We start from the raw sequence: 23,509 nt of genomic DNA on the forward strand, positions 1-23,509 counted from the left end.
ACTCTTTACAACCCCATAGTCTATACAGTCCATGGAATTCTCCAGGCCAGAATACTGGAGTGAGTAGCCTTTCCCTTCTCCAGGGATCTTCCCAACCCAGGGATCCAACCCAGGTCTCCCGCATTGCAGGCGGATTCTTTACCAGCTGAGCCACAAGGGAAGCCCAAGAATACTGGAGTGGGTAGCCTATCCCTTCTCCAGCAGATCTTCCTGACCCAGGAATTGAACCTGGGTCTCCCGCATTGCTGGTGGATTCTTCATCAACTGAGCCACCAGGGAAGCCCACATGCTGGATAAGTGCACAGCTTTGTGAGTTGATACCCACAGCAGGGGCCAAATCCTGACCCGGTTACAAGCCGTGTGACTTTGACTTGCTCCCACCCTCTTGACATCTGTAAAACGGGCATAATGACAGTACTTCCCTCACAGAATCATGTAGAGATTGAATGAGGAAAGGAGGGGTGATTGTTCAGTCAGCACTTGTGGGGTTTAGCTTGTGGACTGGTGGTTCAGAAAGGCCAGGTGATCACACATACTTGTGCAGGATGCCTGTCTTACTGAAGCGGAGTAGCCTCTTATCTGAGTTTGCAACCCCTTTGCACAGTCAGGAGCTTGTGTTGCATCACAGCTGTCTTCCAGTAAAGACGGGGCGTGATCAGAAGTCTGCCCCGCTGCTGGGGAAGAGAAGCCCAGGACTTGGGCCACGGTCCGGTGGCTGATCAAGGGCTGAACCCAGAATAGTAGCCGAGTCTTATGATTGTCGGCTCAGTCCTGCTTCCTACCCCATGCTGCACCCAGGGTGGAAGTTGAGAACTGTTTGTGCTCTGTGGGGAAGTGTGTTTATAAGTATTAATGCCTACTCAGTGGTAAGAAGAATTAACGCATATCACCCTGAACAATGCATCTGTCAGATTATGAGCTCCACTGGAACAGGAACTGTGGCTTATTTTTATTGCTGTCTCCAGCCTCTAGGAAGGTGCTCGGCACAGGTTTAAAGAGAGAAAATTCTCAAGTGTTTTCTGACTTGTTTCTGCAGCTTTGCATAAATATCAAACAAAGCAGGAAATGCAGGTCAGTCTTACCCAGGGCTTAAGGTGGTGTGTATCCATATTTAAATATATTCTCTTTCATTTATAGAGCATCACAGCTGCCCAGAGCCCAAGCCTTTTTCAAATGATAAGAGTCAAAATACAGTTTGACCTTCTAGGTTTTATTTCAGTGTATTAAACCTTTGGAATTTCGAGGCAGAAGGCTAATCTCATATGGCAGGTTGCTAGTTTGTCTGACATTGCTACTAAAATGGGTCATTTTTTTAAAATATGTTTAAGTACAAATCAAAGAATTTTGGAAGAGAAATACTTTTGTCAACTTACTCCATTAATATTTTCGGTATTTAAAAACATTTCCCAAAGGATTAACATGTATACACTACTATATATAAAACGGATAACTAATAGGGACCCTACTGTATAGCACAGGGAGCTCTAGTCAGTGCTCTAGTGACCTCTGTGGGGAAAAGAATCTAAAAAAGAGTGGATGTGTGTGTAACTGACCCCCTCTGCAGTGCACCTGACGCTAACACAGCATGGCATAGCAGCTGTACACCAGCAAAAGTTTAAAAACAAAACTTTTCCCAAAGAAGAAAAGCTGTACGTGGGCATGAAACTGAGCATTAACCATTTTCAGCATTTCCTTGTGAAGTCGGCGATCCGAGGACAGAAAACCGTGTTCTGAGCTGTCACGGCTTTTCTCTCCACGTGGTCGGACTGAGTAGCTTTCGTTTTTGTTCTCTCACAGCTTCTAAAAGAGCACGCCTCACCCATGCCGAAAGCAGAGTCTTGGCCGGTCATAGGTCAGTTCTCCAGCATTGGCTCCATGGGGGCAGACGAATCAAAATGGTTGTGTTCTGAGTTTAAAGAGAGCCTGGTGACCCTGGGCAAGGAGAGCAGGACCCTAGGAAGTGCTGCTCCTCTCCATCTGGTGAGTGCCCTCCTCCCTGAGGTCACTGTTCTCAGCCTCTGGTCCAGGAGAAGAGTCATATCTGTCCTCCTTCCACAGAAAGGGGTTTCGTTCCGTGGGTGGGGGATGGAAGACGCTGAATGCAGCACGGTGGCACTGCCGTTTGTGAGCAAGTTTCCTAATAGCGTCTGCTGCCGGGGCCACTGGTTTCGTCCAAGCTCTGGCTCAGCCACAGACTAGCCTGCAGATTCCCCATTCTTTCCTTTAGGTGGTCAAGCCAAGGCAAAAATTTTTGATAAAGCATTGCCAGCAGAATTACAGGCATTATTAATTATTTAGAGACATTTGAAGTAAGAATTAATTTTACATTCAGTTAAGTTTTTCTCTTGGTGTTTCAGAGGAGAAAATACTCATTGAAATGTAATTTTCTTTCATTGACTATAAATGCTTTCTGTAGTTTAATGACTAGAAGTTCAACAGTTTTCAATAAGATGGGAACTTTTTAAAATTTAAAGCACGTTTTCTAAGTCTTGAAGTATTATTTCTAATAGAGATTTTCATCTTGGTAAAAACTAAACTTCTTTCCTTTTAACACACATAGATAGTTTCTTGAACATTGTACATTCTAAGTGTTGTTGTTTTTATTTTTAGATCTATCCTTCAGTGGAAAATGTGCGCACCAGCTTAGAAGGATATCCAGGTAATTGTTGGGAAGACTGTCCCGATTGTGTTTTTGTGTGTACATTTCACAAATACCCTGGTAAACTTTTTAAAACAAGTGATAAGAATGCCTTCCTCCTTGAGGTCAGAAAGGTATTGATGAGAAATTTGGAGATTATTCTCTCTTAACTGGATGAGGATCTTTAAAGTAGGTAATATTGGGTGGTGCTGTGTTCTAAAGATGATGCCATGCAGCTGAGCAATTTGGGTGCTGTTTAACCCTCACAGTAGCCCTGAGTGTTGGGTACTTTTACGAGAAAGAGTGTTCTCCCCTCTGCCACCAGTGGTTGTCCGGATAAGACATCCAGATAAAACCAGCTTCCGCCACAGCCCCACGCTGTGCCTTTTTCTAACGCCTCTCCCCCAACGTACCCCCGGCCTAAAGTACTATGTGGTTCTTCCAGATTTGACTCCCCGATACAGGTCACATTGAGGGTCTGGAACGGAGGCCTAATACTGAGATGAAATCTTTGGTGTGATATAATTTAGTTGATATAGCTAGTCTCTCAAGGGCTTCATCTGTAAACTCCAGGACTGTTTTGTAGACACCTTTCAGTCTTGTCCTCTAGTTCCCTTATGTCAGTGCTGGGCACTTGTTTGGAATTCAACAACCCCCAGGTAGTGTATTCAGACGGTATTAACCAAAATCCCGAACAGGGTATACGTGTGTGCTAAGTCGCTTCAGTCATGTCTGACTCTTTGTGACCCCATGAACTGTAGCCCACCAGGCTCCTCTGTCCGTGGGATTCTCCAGGCAAGGATACTGGCTTCTAATTGTGTTTCCACTTGGAACTGTATCTTTATTCTCTCTGTGGGACTATGGCGTTTAGGATTCATTTTTAAAAACGTAATGGTTTACTGAACATTTTATTTTAGTGATCCTTGGTTTTTGCATTTGTAAGAATCTGTGTAGCTAGGACAGAGTCTCTTTGGCAATATCAATGTAAAAGTGAAGGAGGCAGGACAACCAGGCTTTCATCCCAGTCTCCCCTCTCCCAAGCGTCCTGGTCTTGGGCCCAAAAAAAGACGCAGGAGCCCTCGTCTCGCAAAGTGTGTCTCAGGGTGTCCCACCTGCGCGAGGGCAGCAGGCTGGGCCAGGGCTCATCTCTGGTCTCCTGACATTTCCAGTCTGTGCTGTTACAGATGTTAACGTACCACCACCACCCCTCCAATGGTTAAATACCGTCTTCTATTGCGATAGTTAACATTTACTATTTGATGTGCACCCTAAGAAGGAAATGGCAGCCCCATCCAGTATTCTTGCCTGAAGAATCCCATGGACAGAAGAGCCTGGTGGGCTACGAGTTGCCTGGTGGGCAAGAGTTGGACACGACTAAGCAGCTAACACTGCGCACGTCTAAGAAAGGAAACCCCACTGAGAGAGCACAGCGAATGCAGGTGTGCGTGCTTCCTTTCAGAGAGCTGTTCCGTGAGGCGGGATAAGTGGTGCTTCTTTAAGCACTGTGTATAGATTTTCCTAATGAGGGTCCTCAGGTTGCAGTCAGTAATCTTTATTTGTTTACTTTGTTTCTCTTGTTTTAAAAGCTGGGGGCTCTCTTCCCTATAGCATCCAGACGGCGGAGAAACAGAATTGGCTTCATTCCTATTTTCAGTAAGTAATCCGGTTAGAAGGCGCTGTTGCTTCTTTCAGGTAAAATAAGAATGTTGTCTGTCTGATTTTCTTTAAAAAAAAAAAAAAAGAGCTTTACATAATATGGCTGTATTTTTAATCTATTTATGTTAGTGATAGAAATCCCTTAAAGTTCTAGACATTTCTTGGAATTGGTTTTTAATACCAGAGTCTAATTTATCTCTCTGAGTTTCCTGTTTAAATATTGGCATCCAAAGAAAAAGGATAAATGGAAGAACATGTTGGGAAATTGAGAATTTACATAAGCAGCGTTTCAGTTCATATTTCCAAAATATGCCATCCTCTGTGTACACATTCATGCACTGGGAAGCTGCAGGCTTCTGAGGGGAGAACCCACGCCCCTTCTCCGGGGCACACGGCAGCCTTGGCTTGCTGCACGGCCCAGCCAGCGGGCGAACGCTCAGGCTGAAGGGATGCTCTGCGTCCTTTCCGCCGCCCACCCTGCATGTTCTCGGCTAGCTGCAGTCTCATTCTGGCTTCAACAGACATATACTTAAGCTGGAACCAGAAACGAAGGTAGATTACCTTTCCATAGCTTTAGTCTGGGAATTCTCTGCCACTCCAGTGGTTAGAACTCCTTGCTTTCACTGCCAAGGGCCTGGGCTCAGTCCCTAGTCAGAGGACTAAGATCCTGCAAGCCGCCCGTGGCATGGCCAAAAGAAAGAAAAAGAGCTTTCAGTGTAATTCAGCATGTCATCCTGGAGCCTTTCTGTAATGCTTTCTTTGGAGGTGTTTGATTTTATTTTGCAGAGGACATTTCTTCAAATTGAGCTCCTTTGAGTACTGTGTTCTTACAAGCAAATTTTGTTTTTCTGTTTTTAACTTTTATTCATTTATTTATCGGCCGCCCTGGGTCTCTGTTGCCACAAGCAGGCTTCCTCTCTCGTTGCGGAGATGGGGGCTACTCTCTAATTGCGGTGCATGGGCTTCTCATTGTGGTGGCTCCTCGTTGCGAAACCCAACTCTGGGGCGCGCCAGTAGCTGCAGCTTGAGGGCTCAACGGTTGTGGCTCAAAGGTGCGATGGTTTGGCGCATGGGCTCCGTTGCCTCATGGCATGTGGGGTCTTCCCACAGCAGGGATCAAACCTGTGTCCCCTGCGTTGGCAGGTGGATTGTTCCCTGGACCACCAGGGAAGCCCCACAAGTGAATTTCATAATCTAATAATGACTCTGCCAAATCCCAATTTTACTCTTTCAGTCAGTTCTCTTGAGGGACCATCCTCTTGTATTCATAAGGGAGGATTCCTACGTCATGGTATATGTCTTTTTTTCCCATGAAACCTTAGTCCCAAAAATGTTGGAAACTTAGAAACCAAGCTTAGACACATGAGTATCTGCATTTGGGATATTTCTGAATGATCCCCCTGCTTTTCGGCGTTCCATTTTGATATTCATCCTGTTTGTATCTTTTCCAGTTTGCATTTTGTTCACTCAGCAAGCACTTGGTGGGCCTTTCCCACTCAGCAGTGTGCTCCGGGAACACAGTTCCTACTTTTAAAGAGACGAGGTGTGCTCACACGCAGTTAGACGCATGAGAGCATGTGTGCATATGCACACGCGTGTTCCTAACAAGGCACGGGGACCAAGGGCCTGCAGTGTCCAGTGCTTTTTGTAGGTGGTATTTCCTACGTGCCTACATTCTAAAATGAACATGTGTTATCCCGTTAGCTCAACAGAATTTAGGACGTTTTCTCAGGTCATATCACAGAGAACAATGCACTCACTGTTTTTTACACGTCAGGATTTTGCTGTTCATGCAGTTCTCTCATATTAGGACTGTGATGACCTGTTTGTGTTTTCTGACTAGTGATTTGTGCCTTTTCCATCGCTAGCAAGTGGTCAGCTGACACGTCAGGCCGCAGCAACGCCATGCCACATATTAAGACATACCTGAGACCCTCTCCAGACTTCAGTCAGATTGCTTGGTTCCTTGTCACAAGGTACGAGTTCTTATATTCTTGATGGGAAAAATTGTTAAAATGTATTTGCAACTCCTGTTAAGAGGACTGAGTGCACTTCCAAAAAGTGGTTCTGTGAACCGTCCTTCGTTTTCTCTTAAATGTGTACGTGTGTTTGTGTCTTTGTGATTTGTTGTTTAGCCGCTAAGTCGTGTCCACCTCTTGGGAAAGTGGTGGCTGTCTTTGGGGTCCCTGTGAGAGGTACACGACAGAGCCCAGTGCTGGGGACAGAAGGACCCAGGGCACGCGAGGCCACGGTCACGTGTGTTCCAGCTCCGCCCCCGAGGCCGTGGAGGACGGCCAGGGGCACTGGTGCCCTTCTTTTAAAGGCAATGTGTGCCTTTAAAAAGAAAAACTTTGCCTCTGACGAGGAGGGGTGCCTGGGTATGAGGTGTGCCCTATAGATGCCCTAGGAGGAGAAGTCATCGTCTGGGGCAGGAAGTACCAAGGAGACCAGAGGTATAGAGGGCTTGTGGCCCCTCTGTGGGCTTGGAGCTCAAGCCCTAGCTGCTTTGTGAGTGCAAAATTGTTCATTACTCCCCTGATTTCACTGTAAATAAAACACCCTTGCAAAAGCTAGGTTACAACCAGTGTTCCTAGAATGAAAGTGATGAGAAACCAAGGCACAGTGCTGCCCAGTCTTCTACAAAGTCAACCAACAAGAACACAAATTCAGGCATCGCGTGGATCCTTGATCCTCTCCAAAGGGGCCTGGACATTCAAAGACTATGTTTCCGTGTCAGCCACCTGTGTGTTCAGGAACTGTCTGGTGTTAAATATTAAAACCAAGTGACTAAGTTGAGGGAGAAAGACCTGGCTGTTGATTCTGGTTGTCTCACATCCTGATGCTGTGTGTGACCTTCGCTCCCTGTATACTCTGATCATCAGTCAGTAGGGCTAAGTGAAATAATCTGTCTGCTTCTGATTCTAAAACACCGCCCTCGGAAGTGGTGCTGAGAGCTGGGCCATCGTACACCCCAAGGGCCGCTTTATTACAAAGCTCGTTATTTTGCCCTGTGTTGAGGCGTAAAGTGCCATGACATTCCCTTCAATCAGATCTGACAGATTTTCTACCAGTTTGGGCACTAGGACTCTACCCATCGTGTTACTTTTTTATACTCAGCAAGGCTCTTACTGGAATCATGCCACTTTGCAGGAATGTTGAATTTGAAGGCTGTTCTTCCAACTTTGGTGAAAATCCTCTTAATTTAGAATGCTTTTTCTCAAAATAGGGTCAAAACAAATAGAGAAACATATCAGTTATTGGGTAAAAGTGGTCTTGTCTAGCACCATGGGTTTTTTTCTGGGGAAACAGGTGCCCAGAGAAATTAAGCATTCAAAAGCATCAGCTCGCCAGAAGGCCAGGGTGGAGGCTGTGCCAGTGAAGCACTGCCTGGACTTTGCACGTAAGTGACTGGGAGGTGCTTCGAAGACGGGTCCTGGGTTTGGGGTGTGGCCAGTAGGGAGGTGTGAGGCGGTCACCTTCTAGAGAAGTCAAGAAATAAAACTGGTTTTGCTGGGAGAATGGTCAGCTGGATTAGATTGGCCTCTTGTGGTGGGAAGGTTAAGTGGAATTGTCTGTGGGCGATGTTGGAGTCAGAAGGTCAGCGTGTGCGTAGTATGTTTTGGAACTCTCTTGACACCTTGAGCCTCTGTGTGGATGGTCGGGGAGAGTGGCGCCAAGGGCTGGTGCCCGGGAGGGAGGAGCAGACCAGGACTCAACATCTCGCCTCCGGCTTCCCAAGCCTTCCCTCCCGAGTTACGGAACAACTGGTCACCGGCCTCCAGAAACAGTCTTCTTCTACTTAAGCAGTGTTCTGCGTTGTATTTTTGACATCGTAAAATTTAACCATTTCCACATGTGTTTACTGAGCAGCTACTATGTGGCAGGCGCTTCTCCAGGTTCAGGGAGTGCCATAAAAGCACACAGTCCTGACTTTATGGTAGTGAGAATTGCATAGAAAGCAAGTTTATTTGTATATGTCAAATGATGATGGTTGCTACAGAGAAAAGTAAAGTAGAAGAATAATTTAGGTGCACAGTCCTTTATTCAAAATCCTTGAGACGAGATATAGTTCAGTATTTGGAGCTTAATGTGAGTACATATAACATGTGTTTAATATCCGTAGCATGGTTACAAGTAGCCTCACATTATTTTAGGTCAACTTTTGTCACCCGATGAGCTCACAGAAAGAAGTTTGCCAGTAAGTATAGTGAGTTAGGTAAAAGTTTAATTTCCAAGTTGGTTTCAGTTGTTTTTAGATGTTCAGAGCTAACACGTGGTGCTTAGTGTTAAGTCGCCTCAGTCGTGTCCACCTCTTTGTGATCCCAGTGAACTGTAGCCCACCAGGCTCTTCTGTCCATGGGATTCTTCAGGCAAGAATCTTGGAATGGGTTACCATTTCCTTCTTGAGGGGATCTTCCCGACCCAGAGCTCGAATCCACGTCTCTTATGTCTCCTGCGTTGGCGGGTGGGTTCTTTACCACTAGCAACCACCTGGGGAGCCCAGTGCTTATGCTGAGTTTCGGGCATTCCTCTAAAAAAGCAGCGTCTACACACACACACACTCATGTAATCCTGGTAACAGTCCTGCAGGTGAGCTGTGTCCGTCCCCTTTACTAATGGGAGAACTGAAGCACAGAGAGGGTCCGCAAGCGTCCAGGAACCCAGGCGTGTGCCATCCCTGTGTCAGGAAGGGAGTCTGCTCCTTAAATGGGAAGATCAGGGAGTCCTGACTGACGCAGCGACATTTAAGCAGAGACCTGAAGGAAGGAAGGGAGCCATGTGGATGGAGAGCCGGGAGGAGCGTTCCCAGAGAGAGGCACAGTTGGGAATATTCTGGTTTGTGTTTGAGAAACAGAATGCGTGCTGCTGGAATGAGTGGGATAGGAGGGCAGAGCAGTTCCTGGGGGTTTGGTCAAGAGGATGCTTTGTGCAGGACTGTTGTGTTCTTTCTAGGGTGCTAAGTAGCCCGGCCCCCACGTACTGACCACCATGTCATGGCGAAAGCTATGCAGACGCCCATGCCTCTCTAAATACCCCCTAGGCCGTCTCTCCTGCTGGTGATGCTGTCACCTTTGAGAATAAGTTCAGAACTTTGTGAACAGCTGATTTATGAGCGCTACTGTTCTTTCCTTTCCTGCATTTTCCTGTTTTAGAGCGATGAGGCGGGGTTGCACAGAGAACCATGGATTCTAGTCCAAATGAAGGGATAATGCCAGCAAATCCAGCAGTCCATCCACAAGGGGCAGATATGTTATGTTTTAAGACTTGGATTGTCGTGAAAGATAAATACACCAAAGCTGCATATATTTGATTTCTCCCCGAAAGATAAATACACCAAAGCCGCATGTATTTGACTCCTCCCCTCACTTTTTTTTCTTGACACTTTACTACTTTGATCTATTGTTAAAACTCCCTGTTAATGTTGATGCTTGGGATGAATAAGTGCTTTTTATTAAAACAATATTCTCAGAAAAAAGTATAATAGTAATAAGCAATATGGACGATAAGCCGTGTGAATTTGACTCTAATAATGTGACTTTTAATAAGCCAGGTTTGCACGTCCACAGAAGTGCTGCCCGTAAAATGGCCACCTGGAGAAACTAGACATTTTATGAGAGCACTGCCACCCTCACATCCTTTGGCCACTCTCCAGAATTTCCTCTGTGGCACATTAGTAAGTATTATTTCTTAACAGACATGTGTCTGTTCTGGACCTTGTGACTAAGTGGTTGAAGGCAATTGCAGATTTAGTATCTGGCAGTTCCTGTGGCGCAAGAGTCTGGCCATGGGTTGGCTGGTCCTCTGCACAGAATCACAGTGTTGATCAAGGCTACGCGCTCCTCTAAGGCTCAGGGTCGTCTTCTACACTGGCTGGTTGTTGGCGGAATCCGTTGCCTGTGGCTGCAGGACTGAGGCTTCTGCTTTCTTGGTGACTGTGAGCTGTTGGCCACTCTCAGCTCTGAGTGCTGCTTCTGGTGCGCTCCACGTGGTCTTCTCCATGAGGAGTTCACAGCGTAGCTCACTGCTTCTTCAAAATCAACAGGAGGGAAACAGAAAAAAACAAAATCAGCAGGAGCATCTCAGTCCCCAGGAAGGGCCCAGTCCGTCCTTCCAGGCTTCACTTGATTAGTTCAGGCCCAGGATCATCCCAAATCTTCTGATTAACTCAGAGGTGCAGGGATTAGTGACCTGACCATGGGAATGAAATCCCGTTACATTCACACTTGACTCACACTCCAGGGGCAGGGATAAACGGGAAGTGTACACCAGGGGCGAGGCTGAGTCTTGGAGGCCGTCTTCCAATTCTTGCCTTCTCTGGCCTCAGTCATTACTCTGCTGGGTTCATCCGTCTGCTTCTCCAGCCTTGACTTGAAATAATTTCTTCCTGTTTTGCAAATTGAGGTTTGTTTTCCATAGTCAAGGGAAAGTCTCCTTGAGCATACTCACAAGACTGACCCTCAGGCTCCCCGAGAAGCTGTTTGAGAAGTGCAGCCCTAGCATGATTTGGAGCCAAAGGAGGCAACTTGATTGGAGGGAGGTTCTAACCATGCAGCACGATAGCTTTGGAGACCCACACTCATGGGTGTATAGAGTTGCTAAAAATTACGGTTATAAGTCTTATAAGAGGTAAGCAGAATCCTACAAGATACAACTCCCACCCCACCCCCACCCCAAGAAAAAAAACCTCATCACTTTAGCAACGCATTTCACATATTTCCTGTAGAGTGTGCATAGTGATCGCTGGTCATTACCATCGCTAGCCTATCGTAATAGAGGATGTTGGCTTCCTGGTCACAGAGACTTGGTTTTACCCAACTGACATTTCACAAATGCAGAAATCGGCTTGAAATCAGGGACTGAAATCTTAAAGAAAACACTAGCTTTCATATACTTTTCATCTTCTACTTTATCCTTTTATATTCGCAAATACCAGATTTTTCCTTCCCTCTCTTTCATGATGTGTTGTGATTGGGGTTCTGACTGAAAGCATGTATAGAGCCTAGGTTATGTTTTAGTATTATATAGTTGCCACATCACCAAAATCTCCCCTAAAACCATTTTTAATGAAGTTTCTTTGTGAATGGACCTGTCTGCATCCGTTTTTGTCCTGCTCTAAGAGAAAATGAGCTCGAAAGTCCCATACTATTTTTCCTACTGGAATGCCCTTCCTGACACTTGGTAATTTTGTGAAATGCGTGTGGTTTCTTTGAGACCAGTAAGTACAGTGCGTGTTCAGTACCCGGTCTGCAGCGGCCCAGGAAATTGTGAATGAATGGATGGTGTCCCTCTTCATCTAACTGCCTCTCATTTTCTGAGCTTCTCAAGTTTTAAGAGTGTTTTCCCTTCTGTACTGTCCAGCACTCTTAAGCTTATTTTTAAGGATTTTCTCAAATCGTCCCCTTTGACACTTCTAGCTCAGCAGACATGAGCCATTATTTTTCTTTGTGTTTTTGTGAGGCTTCTCAGGTGGTGCAGTGGTAAAGAATACACCTGCCAGTGCAGGAGACTCAAGAGACTCAGGTTCAATCCCTGGGTCAGGAAGATGCCCTAGAGGAGGAAATGGCAACCTCCTCCAGTGTTCTTGCCTGGGAAACCCCATGGGTACAGGCGCCTGGTGGGCTACAGTCCCTGGGGTCACAAAGAGTCAGGCACGACTGAGCACACACAGCACTTCCTGCCTGGTCCTTGTACGTCTTCCTTGTTGGTTTTGAGGGCGTTTATTGGCCTCAGTTTATTATGAGCTGCTTGAGAGCCTGTACCAGGGGCTTGCTTACCTTTATTCTCAGCATCTAACACATCTGACACTGAGCCCAGTTATGTGTAGGGACCAGTGCATATTTGAATCAGAGACCTTTACAAAATACTTCTGTTCAAATAGATCATATCTACATATCACAGGTCAGGGGTGTACAGAGGGAATTTGTCTTCTCCTCGTTCCCCAGCCATCCTGCTCATCCTCAAACCACCACTGCTGGTTTCTTTGCTTTAACCCCATCAACCCTTTTAAATTCAAGTACCTCAGATGATGATATTATCCAATCAGCCATCATACTATGGAGGAAATAGCCCCGAGGTGGAGTCCAAAGTGGAGAAGGAAATGGCAACCCACTCCACAGTGTTCTTGCCTGGAGAATCCCAGGGATGGGGGAGCCTAGTGGGCTGCCGTCTGTGGGGTCACACAGAGTCGGACCCCACTAAAGTGACTTAGCAGAGTCCAAAGATCCATGTCCTAAGTTGGGATTGCCACATACTAGCCTTGCCACTCAAATCTTGGAAAAATCATTTCTTATCTGGGCCTTTATCTGACTTATGGAGTGATCAGAGGACAATGATAGGAAGTAAATGTGGCTGTTACCCATTAAAGTGTATGAGGTGTTAAGTGTTAGTTAACTGCTTAATTTTTACTGGCTGTTGACAACCACGTGTTATTATTAAGGTCATATTAATTAGACCTCTAGGAAGTCAGGAAAGCTTATCAAGACTTTATCTGTTTGGTTTATATGAAAAAAGGATGTGTAATATGTGACCTAAAGACTTTTGATAAATAAAGCCTTTTCTGAACTCAGTGTGGTTAAGTTTAAGACTAGTCATAATTATTCTATAAAAGCAACACAAGTATATTCAGCCAGAAGAATGTGTTCAAATAAACTTAAAATCAGCACTTTGGATTGAAATTACTAGAATGTTGCATCGGCAGGCTTTTGTCTGGTTGCTTTTAGGGAAAGCTATTTATAGTTCTCGATGCTACTGTGAAGTCATCCCATGTTTGATGGGCAGCCTGTTATGGAAATTACCAGAAGATAATGACAAAGACAGTGTTTAAATTTTGCCACAGGACCAAGCAGGCATGAAGATGAGCTTGAAGAAGCAGCCTTGGCTGAGAAGATAGTGCCTAGGAGTATTTGGCAAACCCCAGTGAGAACAGTTATGAAAGCTGTGCATTGTGGGTGGGCAGAACGGGATCGCTGTCACTGTTGCCTAGCAACCGACAGGATGAGCAGAAATGTTGGTGCTGCCACTTGAGGGGAAAACAAGACAAGTGCTTGACTACAAAACCGCTGTGGCTTTTTTTGAAGAAACGTTAAGGGCACTCGCCCCCTTTGCCTTTCCGCACAGTAGTGAGGTGCTTCTTTAATGTCTGTTCCTTTGATTCTGAAACTAATAGTCTGTTTCCTCCTTTGAGCTTTAAAAAAAAAATCACATTGGACGTCACAGAAAGATTATTCCTAGACGTCACTGGAGTGGATCTGGTTCCCTGGCACTGCGGCTCCAAGGTCCTGGTGTTAGTTGGTATGCCTCATGTACTTTGTTGCGAGTGACTGTTGCGAGTGCGAACGTCTGCAAGCGACTTCTTTGTGCGTTAGAGGCCATCGCAGGCCCCTTGCTTTCTTGTGCTCTGGTGCGAGGAGACCAAGGGCAGCGCAGGCCCCTTTCCATGCTCGTGGGAGCAAGTCTCTCAACGCATTATCCCTGGTGGGAGGAAGCTTGGACCCCCAACCTGGGGTCTCTAGACCCTGAACTCCAGCACTGCTGGTGACGAGCGGTGCCTGTGGCTGGAGGTGAGGCGCTGACTGGGAGGCCTGCAGCAGGAACCGGCCTCCAGAGAATACGCCTCTCGGATGACGGCAGGTGCGCGTGTGCTGACTCTGTGCTCACTCCCTGAACCCTCCCAGTGAGGAGCGAGGGGCTCAGATCCTCATTTTAGAGCTAGGAAAGCTAAGCAGAGAGGCCTTAACTAACATTCCCGAGGAGGCGCAGCGGGCAGGGCGAGAGAGGTAGGACTCCGCCGAGAGTCCAGTGCGACTGCCCGTGCCTTTGTGCCGGACGCCGCGCTAGGCTCTGGTGCCAGATGCTGGACAGGGCGTGGGCCCTGCCCGCAAGGAGCTCGTGTTCTAGCTGTTGAGGCCCTGCTGGCTGAGGCTTGGGAGAACATGCAACTCAAAAGCTCGTGGCAGCCTCGTTCCCTGAAGACCGCCGTGCCAGACCTTGCCTCCTCCTGGTTAGCAGCCTCCCACTCTGCTAAGGCAGGTGTCTCCCCCCAGCTCTTCTCTCCCGGCATTTAGCCCAGAATGCTCTGACTTCCTTCCCATTGCTTTGCCAGAGCCTTGCCTCCCTCCTCCCGCAGTGAGGTTTCGGTTTCTGCCATGGCTGTCTGTTGTGGCCCCTGCTGGTGCACTCAGACGACACTGTGGCTGCTGTGAGGGGCCTGAGGCCTATCTTCCCTCGCCTTGTGCATCCTGCCTCTGCTAGTCCATCCACCGACCATCCCTTCTGTGCCAGGATTTGGCATGGTCCAGTGCTTAAATCTTCAGGGCTCTTTTTTTTTTGGCTGCACCAGAGACAACACTCGGAATCTTAAATAGTTCCCTGACCAGGGATCAAACCTGTGCCCTCTACAGTGGAAGCTTGGAGTCTTGCCCACTGCAGCGTCCCTTCAGGGCTTTCTTGAAACACTTCTTCATCCTGGTTATCAGTTCCCACTTACTACTCAACATCCGGGACCTGAGCGAGGGCCTGACTTCTCCAGCTTCTGCCCAGCTACTCTTTTCACACCAAACCCAACCACATGGCATAGAGGTCCATGCTCCCAGAGCCTGGGTCTTCTGGATGTTCCTGTCGCCCCACTGTGAAGTCCCTTCTCATCCAGTCTCTCATCTGCACTGCCTTTGTAGATCCACACTCAGCCCCTGTTCCCAGTACCAGGTGGGCCTGCGGGCCTGCCCATGTCCCGAGCTTGGGTTAGTGATTGCTCAGTCTGCCAGTCTGCCGAGCACTTGATCAGGATAGAGTTAGATATGTGCACACATTCATGTGTGTATGTATGTGTGTGTGTGTGTGTTCGTAGGAATTCACGATTCACTCTGTGGCAGTTAAGGGCATCAGTTCAGTTCAGTTCAGTCACTCAGTCGTGTCTGACTCTTTGTGACCCCATGAATCGCAGCAGGCCAGGCCTCCCTGTCCATCACCAACTCCCAGAGCTCACTCAGACTCACGTCCATCGAGTCAGTGATGCCATCCAGCCATCTCACCCTCTGTCGTCCCCTTCTCCTCCTGCCCCCAATCCCTCCCAGCATCAGAGTCTTTTCCAATGAGTCAACTCTTCGCATGAGGTGGCCAAAGGACTGGAGTTTCAGCTTTAGCATCATTCCTTCCAAACAACACCCAGGGCTGATCTCCTTTAGAATGGACTGGTTGGATCTCCTTGCAGTCCAAGGGACTCTCAAGAGACTTCTCCAACACCACAGTTCAAAAGCATCAATTCTTCGGTGCTCAGCTTTCTTCACAGTCCAACTCTCACATCCATACATGACCACTGGAAAAACCATAGCCTTCACTAGACGGACCTTTGTTGGCAAAGTAATGTCTCTGCTTTTCAATATGCTGTCTAGGTTGGTCATAACTTTCCTTCCAAGGAGTAAGCGTCCTTTAATTTCATGGCTGCAGTCACCATCTGCAGTGATTTTGGAGCCCAAAAAAATCAAGTCTGACACTGTTTCCACTGTTTCCCCATCTATTTCCCATGAAGTGATGGGACCGGATGCCATGATCTTTGTTTTCTGAATGTTGAGCTTTAAGCCAACTTTTTCACTCTCCTCTTTCACTTTCATCAAGAGGCTTTTGAGTTCCTCTTCACTTTCTGCCATAAGGGTGGTGTCATCATCATATCTGAGGTTATTGATATTTCTCCTGGCAATCTTGATTCCAGCTTGTGCTTCTTCCAGCCCAGCGTTTCTCATGATGTACTCTGCATAGAAGTTAAATAAGCAGGGTGACAGTATCCAGGGTGGCAAAAACCGGGGAAGGGATGGCTCAGAGGAGAGAGAGATCACTTCTTCGTAAAATAAGCACGCTTTGGGACGTGGTCTGTTTTGTGTGTGACAGATCGAGGGGACACACCAGGTGGAAGAAGCCATGTACTTGAAAACCTGAGGCAGAGCGCGCTGCAGGAGGGGCAGGCAGGGGGCGCTGTGCAGGGGCTGCAGGCCGGTGGGCGGGGCTGGGCTCGCGGGGGGTGGGGGGGCCTGGAGTGACGTCAGAGGACTGGAGGCTTTTCAGGTGCCGACGCTCAGGGCCTGTGAACTGATGTTACTGATAACATCCATCGTTGTTCAAGGCTTTGATGTGCTGTTTTCATGGTAATGCCACCCTGTGCTCTGGATCTAAGGAGAGCAGATATTTCATAAACATAGAAACGGCGCAGAGCCGAGGCTGCTCCTCGAGGACATGGTCGAACCAGAGCTTGAACAGCTCCTTCTTCCAAGTCACAACTCTTTCTGGAATTGGTTTATGGGACAGAAAAGAGAAACTAAAGCGTGAGGGCAGAAGAAGCTGGTGCAAAGTTCCAGACAAAGGTGGCCGCAGAAGGGCAGAGCAGAAGGCCGTTCACGTAAAGGCCTTCTTACAGAAAGACCTGGAGGACACAGGAGCGGGCAGGCGAGAGCAGGCCGGGGCAGCTGGAGGAACTAGGTCGCCCGCAGGGCTGTGGACAGAACTGTGCAGGAGAATTCCCGGCACCGCAGGCCTTGCGGAGCCGGTCGCTCGCCCCAGCGAGGCGGCCCACGCGTCGCGAAGATCTTGATGGAAGCCACTCCTGGGCTCCGCGCTTCAGTGCAGAGGCCGTGCCCCCGGCCGGGAAGCGGAGGTCAGAGGCCTGCCCTCACAGACTCGTAGGGGCTCAGGGGAGGGCTCCTCTTCAGAAGGCCTTCAGAGGGCCCTCAGGTTAATTGACCGGATACGGGCTGTTCATCAGACCTTTCAGAGTTACTCGGATACGCACATGGTCCACTGCCCACAGCCACACCTCTGCTTCTCGACAGCTCCTTCCGTTCTCTAAGCTGCTTCCCCACGTCGAGAGTCAGGGACTGGGCTGCGTCGGGGACTTCGTGCTGTGTCCATGGAGCCCTCGGGGTTCTAGAAACCACTCCCAGACCCCACTGTCCTGATCTGAATAGAGGACTCCCTGGATTTAGGAAAAGGGCTTCCCTGGTGGCTCAGCTGGTAAAGAATCTGCCTGCAATTCAGGAGACCTGGGTTCAATTCCTGGATTGGGAAGATCCCCCTGGAGAAGGGAACGCCTTCCCACTCCAGTGTTCTGACCTAGAGAAGTCCATGGGGTCGCAAAGAGTCAGACACGACTGAGCAACTTTCATTTCACTTCATGTTTAATAAAAAGTTAATATTACAATAGATAACCTCCCAAAGCCTTCTAACACCATTTCACAGATCTGTTAAAAGTACCTATACGTTCCAGGACGTCTCTGGTGGTACAGCGGCTGGGACTCCATGCTTCCCAGGCAGGGGGCCTGGGTTCGATCCCTGGTCAGGGAGCTAGATCCCACATATTGCAACTGAGGCCTGGCACAGCTTAATAAACAAATAAATCCTTTTTTAAAAAAGTATTGATGCTTTCCGGATGTTACCTTCGTGCCGTGCTTTACGATTTCCTAAGCACATTCACCTTATTGTTGATTGTTGTTTTCATCGCTCATTATAACCCAGTGAAGTGAACATATGGTGCTAAACCCATATTACAGGCAAAGAAATTGATGCCAAAGGATGTTAAGCCCAAGGTAACAGCTGGCCAAAACCGGAACTCAAACCTGCACCTGTGGGTGGTTCTTGTAGATGTATGGCAAAAACCACCACAATATTGTAAATAAGTTATTCTCCAATTAAAATTAATCAATTATTTTTAAAAATCTTACGAATCTGTTGCTCTTTTCAAGTCCTTGTTTTGCCCGTCCACCACAGGAGACGGACCAAAATAATGGAACGTTTCAGTCAAAAATGAAATAGCAATTCTGGCTCATTGGTTACTATTAAGTATATGCTGAAGTTCTTTGACATGATATTCTAAATACCAATTTTGACTTGAGATTTGAAAAGCAACTTTTGATCCCAAAGCACAGTATTCTTTGCCATTTTGGGTTTTGGATACTAAGCTGATGGCTTCTAAAGCCCTTGTTAATTTGATTTGTGGGGTCAAAGAGAGAGGGGTCTTTTACAGTGCAGGTTGGCCATTAGGCTGGCCTGTGCCGTGGAATGGGAGCCCGGCTTCCGAGTACAGATTAGGAAGCGGGCTGTGACTGTGACTGAGAAGCAGAGTGGGGCTGCGTGTGGACTCCTCGTCTGTTTGGTGACCAGAGTCAGTCAGGAGCACTACTTGCGAAAACCCACACCCAAGGATCTCTTCTGATGCTTCACTTTGCTAATCAGTGGAAATGCAAGGTCGTAATTGTTTTCATTTTTCTTTTCCTGCTGACGTTTCTTTGTTAATATATTGTATCTGTCAGTCAGATATCAGCCCCCAAAACACAGATATGACGTGTCCTTTGTGGTAATTAACCTCACAAGACATCTGCTTTAATTTTAACCATGCTTTTAAATTCCTGGCACTGTAACTCTCATATCTGTAGTGAAATTTGGGGGACATATATCTGTATCCAGGAGTCCCAAATCATTCTTTACAAAATAAAATAGAAGGTCACTCTGTCTCTGCCTTGGACACTTGTGGTGGGATTGCTAAATTGGTGAAACAATCTGATGAGTAATTTTTGAACCCATGGACCACTGTAACCTTCTAGGATTAGGAGACCTGAATGGACCTGCCTCCTGGAGAATGCCAGTGCTTGGTGAGTCCCGCCAGAGAAGAACCAGTCACCCTCCCATAAATTCAGCCAAGTATCATGATGGTAATAGGTAGCATCTGTTAAGCATCATGTATGTGCCTGGGATTTTACACACTGTTTTTTTTTAATATTTATTTGGCTGTGCAGGGTCCTAGTTGTAACATGCCAGGGTCTTTAGTTGCAGATTGTGGGATCTAGTTTGATCCCTGTGAGAGATCCCTGGAGTCTTAGCCACGGGACCAGCAGGGAGGTACCTGCAGGTCACTTTGATGAGGCGGGTGTGTTACCCTACTGTGTAGGTGCAGAACCTGAAGATGGGCAGGATTGGCCCTCAGTAGGATTGAAGAGTGTGGGAACTCAGGTTCTGTGTAGGTGCAGAACCTGAAGATGAGCGGGATTGGCCCTCGGTAGGATTGAAGTGTGTGCGAACTCAGGTTCTGCTCTCGCCCTTTGCTCCACTGTGCCTCTCCTGCTTAATTGTCAGCAGTTAGACCTTTCCTCTATATTTTTGTGGTTAACTCTCTTAGCTGCAGTGAACAAAAGTCTTGATACATTGTATCTTCTAGGCCTTTGCGTGTCAGGCTCTTTTCTTGAATTAATAACACGTTTCTCGCCTGCCTAACATCTGCAGGATTCAGAGCCAGCAGACATCTGTGGGCTAGAATAGCCATCAACAGCTTCTTCAAAGAGCTGGAATCTGTGGAGGAGGAAAGGGTCGTCATCACATCACGAGTGGGCAGGGTGGGAGACGTCGTGGTGGAGGAAATGATGTTTGCAAAGATGTGGAGGCAGCCGGTATATCAATTAAGTCAAGAGTAGAGGAATCCTGAAAGAGCATGATGCGAGATAAAATTGAAGGGCATAGATTTGGTCAGACTGTGGAGGTTCTTAAGCCTTGATATGTGCTTAAGGAGAAAGGCTGCACTGGTGCTTAGAGAGCCCCAGGGGGAAGACACAGTCAGAGACAGAGCAGTTCATGTGGAGCTGAGGTCTGGAGTGGGAAGGGCTGAACTGGGCAGATCTTCTTGGAAACAGAGGATGTTATGGACTTCCCTGGTGGGCCAGTGGTTGGGAATCCTCCTGCCAATGCACGGGACATGAGTTTGAATCCTGGTCCAAGGAGATTCCACATGCCTTGGGGTGGCTAAGCCCGCACGCTCTAGAGCCCATGTTCCACAGGGGAAACCCCCTCAGTGAGACGCTTGTGCACCACACCTGCAGAAAGCCTGCTTGCAGCAACAAAAACCCAACGCAGCCAAAAAAAAAAAGATGTTATAAGGGGCAGAAAAAGAAAAAAAAAACTTGATACCTGCCTCTATATAGTTTCCACGTGAGCCAACAAGTCCAAAAGACTGCGACTTCTGAGCCTGCCTGAGACTGGACAGAAGCAAATTCAGAAGGAGGCTGGTTTTCAGAAGGGAAGGCATGCTGATGAGTTTTGATTTTTAGAAAGCCGGGTTTGGGATGACCATGCGGTATCCCCATTGAGAAATCCAGCTTGTGACTGGAGATGCCCATTTGGAAATTTGGTGAGCCGTCCAAGCTGGCCGAGTCTGAGCATCATTTTGTTCAAATGACAGTTGCAGTTGGTGAGTGGGAAACTCCCAGGAAAGAGACGAGAGGAGAGACACAAGGACAGAGTGTCAGCTTAAAGGGCACAGTCATTGTTCAGTTGCTCAGTCGTGTCCAACTCTGTGACCCCATGGACTGCAGCACGCCAGGCCTCCCTGTCCTCCACCACCTCCTCGAGTTTGCTCAAACTCCTGAGGGTACAGAACCGGGTGGCAAGAGCAGCAAACGTGAGAGAGGCTGAGTCCGAGAGCTGGGAGAGAACCAGGGTAGGCATGTGGAGAGGGGGCCTCAGAGGCCAGAGGCAGAGGAGGAACGCCGCCCTGCAGCAGAGCGGTCTGGAGCGGACGCTCAGCGGTGGCGCCCGATGACCGGGCCGCTGTGCACTGCTGCGTGTCCAGCAGTGCTTCTGGCCTCTAGAGAACGCCCCAGACATTGCTAAATGCCCCTCAGAGCGAAGTCACCCCCAGTGAGAACCACTGGTCTAGAAGAATAAGGAGTACAGAAAGCCCATGGGCTCTGGCAGTTAAGAGTATTACTTGCGTAGAAGGCTGACAGCAGAGGTTTTGAGACAAAGATAGGAAAGCTGCCGACACCTTGTTTCAGCACAGCAGGACCCATCCCGGCTGGTCTCCAGAGCGTGAGGTCGAGGACTGGCGGTGTTTGAAGCCAGTGCATTTGTGGCCGTTTGTTACAGAGCAGCAACAGGACACTAGAGCACACTGTACATTAGTAAAAAAGGCTGGTGATGTAATCTACGAGTAGAAGATTCACAGAATTAAACGTAGGTTTAGAAATGCGAGAGGATCTGTCAGAATTAAAGACTGTATCTTTGCATATACTTAGATACAATCACATCCTTTGCAGTGACAATATCTTTCCATATTCCTCGCAAAAAGTGTTTTTCAGTACATACAGAGAAACGGAGCTCAGGTGCAGCACAGGGAAATCTACAGCAAATGCAAAGTGGAATGTGAAGCACGGCATCATTGTGTGTGTGAGAGAGAGAGAGGCAGGCAGGCAGCTGTGGGGCTTGGGGACAACGAGACCGCAGCCCAAGCCCAAGCTCGTCCTTCCCGCCCTCGTCACCCAGCTGCTCCGTCCCCATCCCCTCTCGCGTCCCCATCCCCTCTCGCGTTGCTGTCCAGCTGTCCACCGTCTGTTTGTGGCATCTGCTGCCCACCCCTCCTCCAGGAGGCATGGCTAAAAGCTCGGTCTGTTGGGCATCTCTGCGCTGGGGCAGAGGCCCAGCGATGAAAGGTCAAGGGCCAGTGACAAAAGCGACGTCGTGTCAGAGGACACAGTTCCCAGAGCAGCAGTCATCCTCCTGGGTTCACACGCCTTCCAGCGGAACCTTCAGCTCCATCAGCCGCTCCAGGGCTCAGGCCGGCGTGGGAGGTGGTGACTCTTCTCAACACTGGCCTTCCTTTCTTCTCCGTGTCCCTTCCACAGCCTTCCTGTGCTTTGCTGAGCTTTATTTTAGGACTTGTCCATTATACGTTATTAGTTTAAATTTAGCCTTCAAGGTTTAAGCCATGGGACAGAATTCCCATATTGTGGGCTGAGATCAGATCTCTTAACAGCCATGCTCTGCAGGCCCTGGCAGAAAATAGACCACAGCTGAGCTCCTGGTCATTCAGTTCAGTTCAGTTCAATCTCTCAATCATGTCCAACTCTTTGCGACCCCATTAACCGCAGCATGCCAGGCCTCCCTGTCCATCACCAACTCCCGGAGTTTACTCAAACTCATGTCCATTGAGTCGGTGATGCCATCCAGCCATCTCATCCTCTGTCATCCCCTTCTCCTCCTGCCCTCAATCTTTCCCAGCATCAGGGTCTTTTCCAATGAGTCAGCTCTTCGCATCAGGTGGCCAAAATATTGGAGTTTCGGTTTCAACATCAGTCTTTCCAATGAACACCCAGGACTGGTTTCCTTTAGGATGGACTGGTTGCATCTCCTTGCAGTCCAAGGGACTCTCAAGAGTCTTCTCCAACACCACAGTTCAAAAGCATCAATTCTTCAGTGCTCAGCTTTCTTTATAGTCCAACTCCCACATCCATACATGACTACTGGAAAAACCACAGCCTTGACTAAAGGGACCTCTGTTGGCAAAGTAATGTCTCTGCTTTTTAATACGCTGTCTAGGTTGGTCATAACTTGCCTTCCAAAGAGTAAGCGTCTTTTAATTTCATAGCTGCAGTCACCATCTGCAGTGATTGGGGCTCCATAAAGTGCCCCGTTGAATAACTGACTGTTAGTCTGCTTAGCTGGGGGCTCCAGGGAAAAACCTTCCGCCCGGTGGAGGCTTCGTAGCGTGTCCGCTTGCCTGGGCTGAGCCAGGTCTGTTGTGCAGAGTCCCTTCTCTTGCACGTTTCTGGTCAGGGCTGCCCCGAAGACGCCATGGCTATAGCTTGTTGGTGGGGTTTCTGCTTGTTGCTGTGGTTCCAGCTTGTTCTCCTCCACTGTGTGTTCATCCTCGTTGGCTCCTGCCCACCCTACAGACTTCAGGCTGTGAAACCAGGGCAAAGTCAGCAACGTTACCCAGGCTACTTTACTGACTCCTGGAGCTCTGGTGTCAAATCCCTGTAAATTTAGCCTTCAAAGTGCTTCTACTTCTCTGATTGAACCCTAACTAACGTGCATATCTATCCCCCTGAAGCCCCTGTTTTTATTACTTTCTCAGCAATGACTTATAGTCAGTCCACTATATATGTAGTTCCTTCATATCTGTAGTTGTATATCTGTGATTCAACCCAGCCACCTGACTTTCTTAGTGGCTTACTTCTGAAAGGCGGTACAACACAGCACATCCAGAGTCCCCGCCCTCCGAAGTTCTCCAACGTACAAGTGTTTGATACCCCCGAAGAACGCAAAGTCAGTTCAAACCCGGCCCTCTCTGGTGATGAAGCACAGACAGTACCCAGAAAGCGCAGCCCTGGGGGACAAGCCGCAGCTCAGGCCCGCAGGAGACAGAGGAGACATGGGAGAGTGAGCTCGCGGGCTGCAGTGGCCACA

At 48.0% G+C, this 23,509-nt stretch overlaps 1 protein-coding gene across 13 annotated transcripts in view; it reads left to right on the forward strand.

Moving 5' to 3' along the window:
* Window positions 1-23,509, forward strand: part of TDP1 (tyrosyl-DNA phosphodiesterase 1) — a 72,917-nt gene that overhangs the window by 28,617 nt on the left and 20,791 nt on the right. For 8 of the 13 annotated variants that reach the window (XM_059890378.1, XM_059890376.1, XM_059890383.1 and 5 more), the window contains 4 exons: window positions 1,798-1,980; window positions 2,611-2,659; window positions 4,225-4,291; window positions 6,163-6,270. In XM_059890378.1, the coding sequence (XP_059746361.1) occupies window positions 1,798-1,980; window positions 2,611-2,659; window positions 4,225-4,291; window positions 6,163-6,270 (407 nt within the window). Of the gene's footprint in view, window positions 1-1,797; window positions 1,981-2,610; window positions 2,660-4,224; window positions 4,292-6,162; window positions 6,271-9,447; window positions 9,817-9,845; window positions 9,969-23,509 lie in introns of those variants that run through there. The other 5 variants (XR_009496033.1, XR_009496034.1, XM_059890382.1 and 2 more) reach the window with 5 other exon arrangements.

The sequence above is a fragment of the Bos taurus genome, chromosome 10, assembly GCF_002263795.3.
Source record: "Bos taurus isolate L1 Dominette 01449 registration number 42190680 breed Hereford chromosome 10, ARS-UCD2.0, whole genome shotgun sequence".
Classification (NCBI taxonomy): Eukaryota; Metazoa; Chordata; class Mammalia; order Artiodactyla; family Bovidae; genus Bos; species Bos taurus.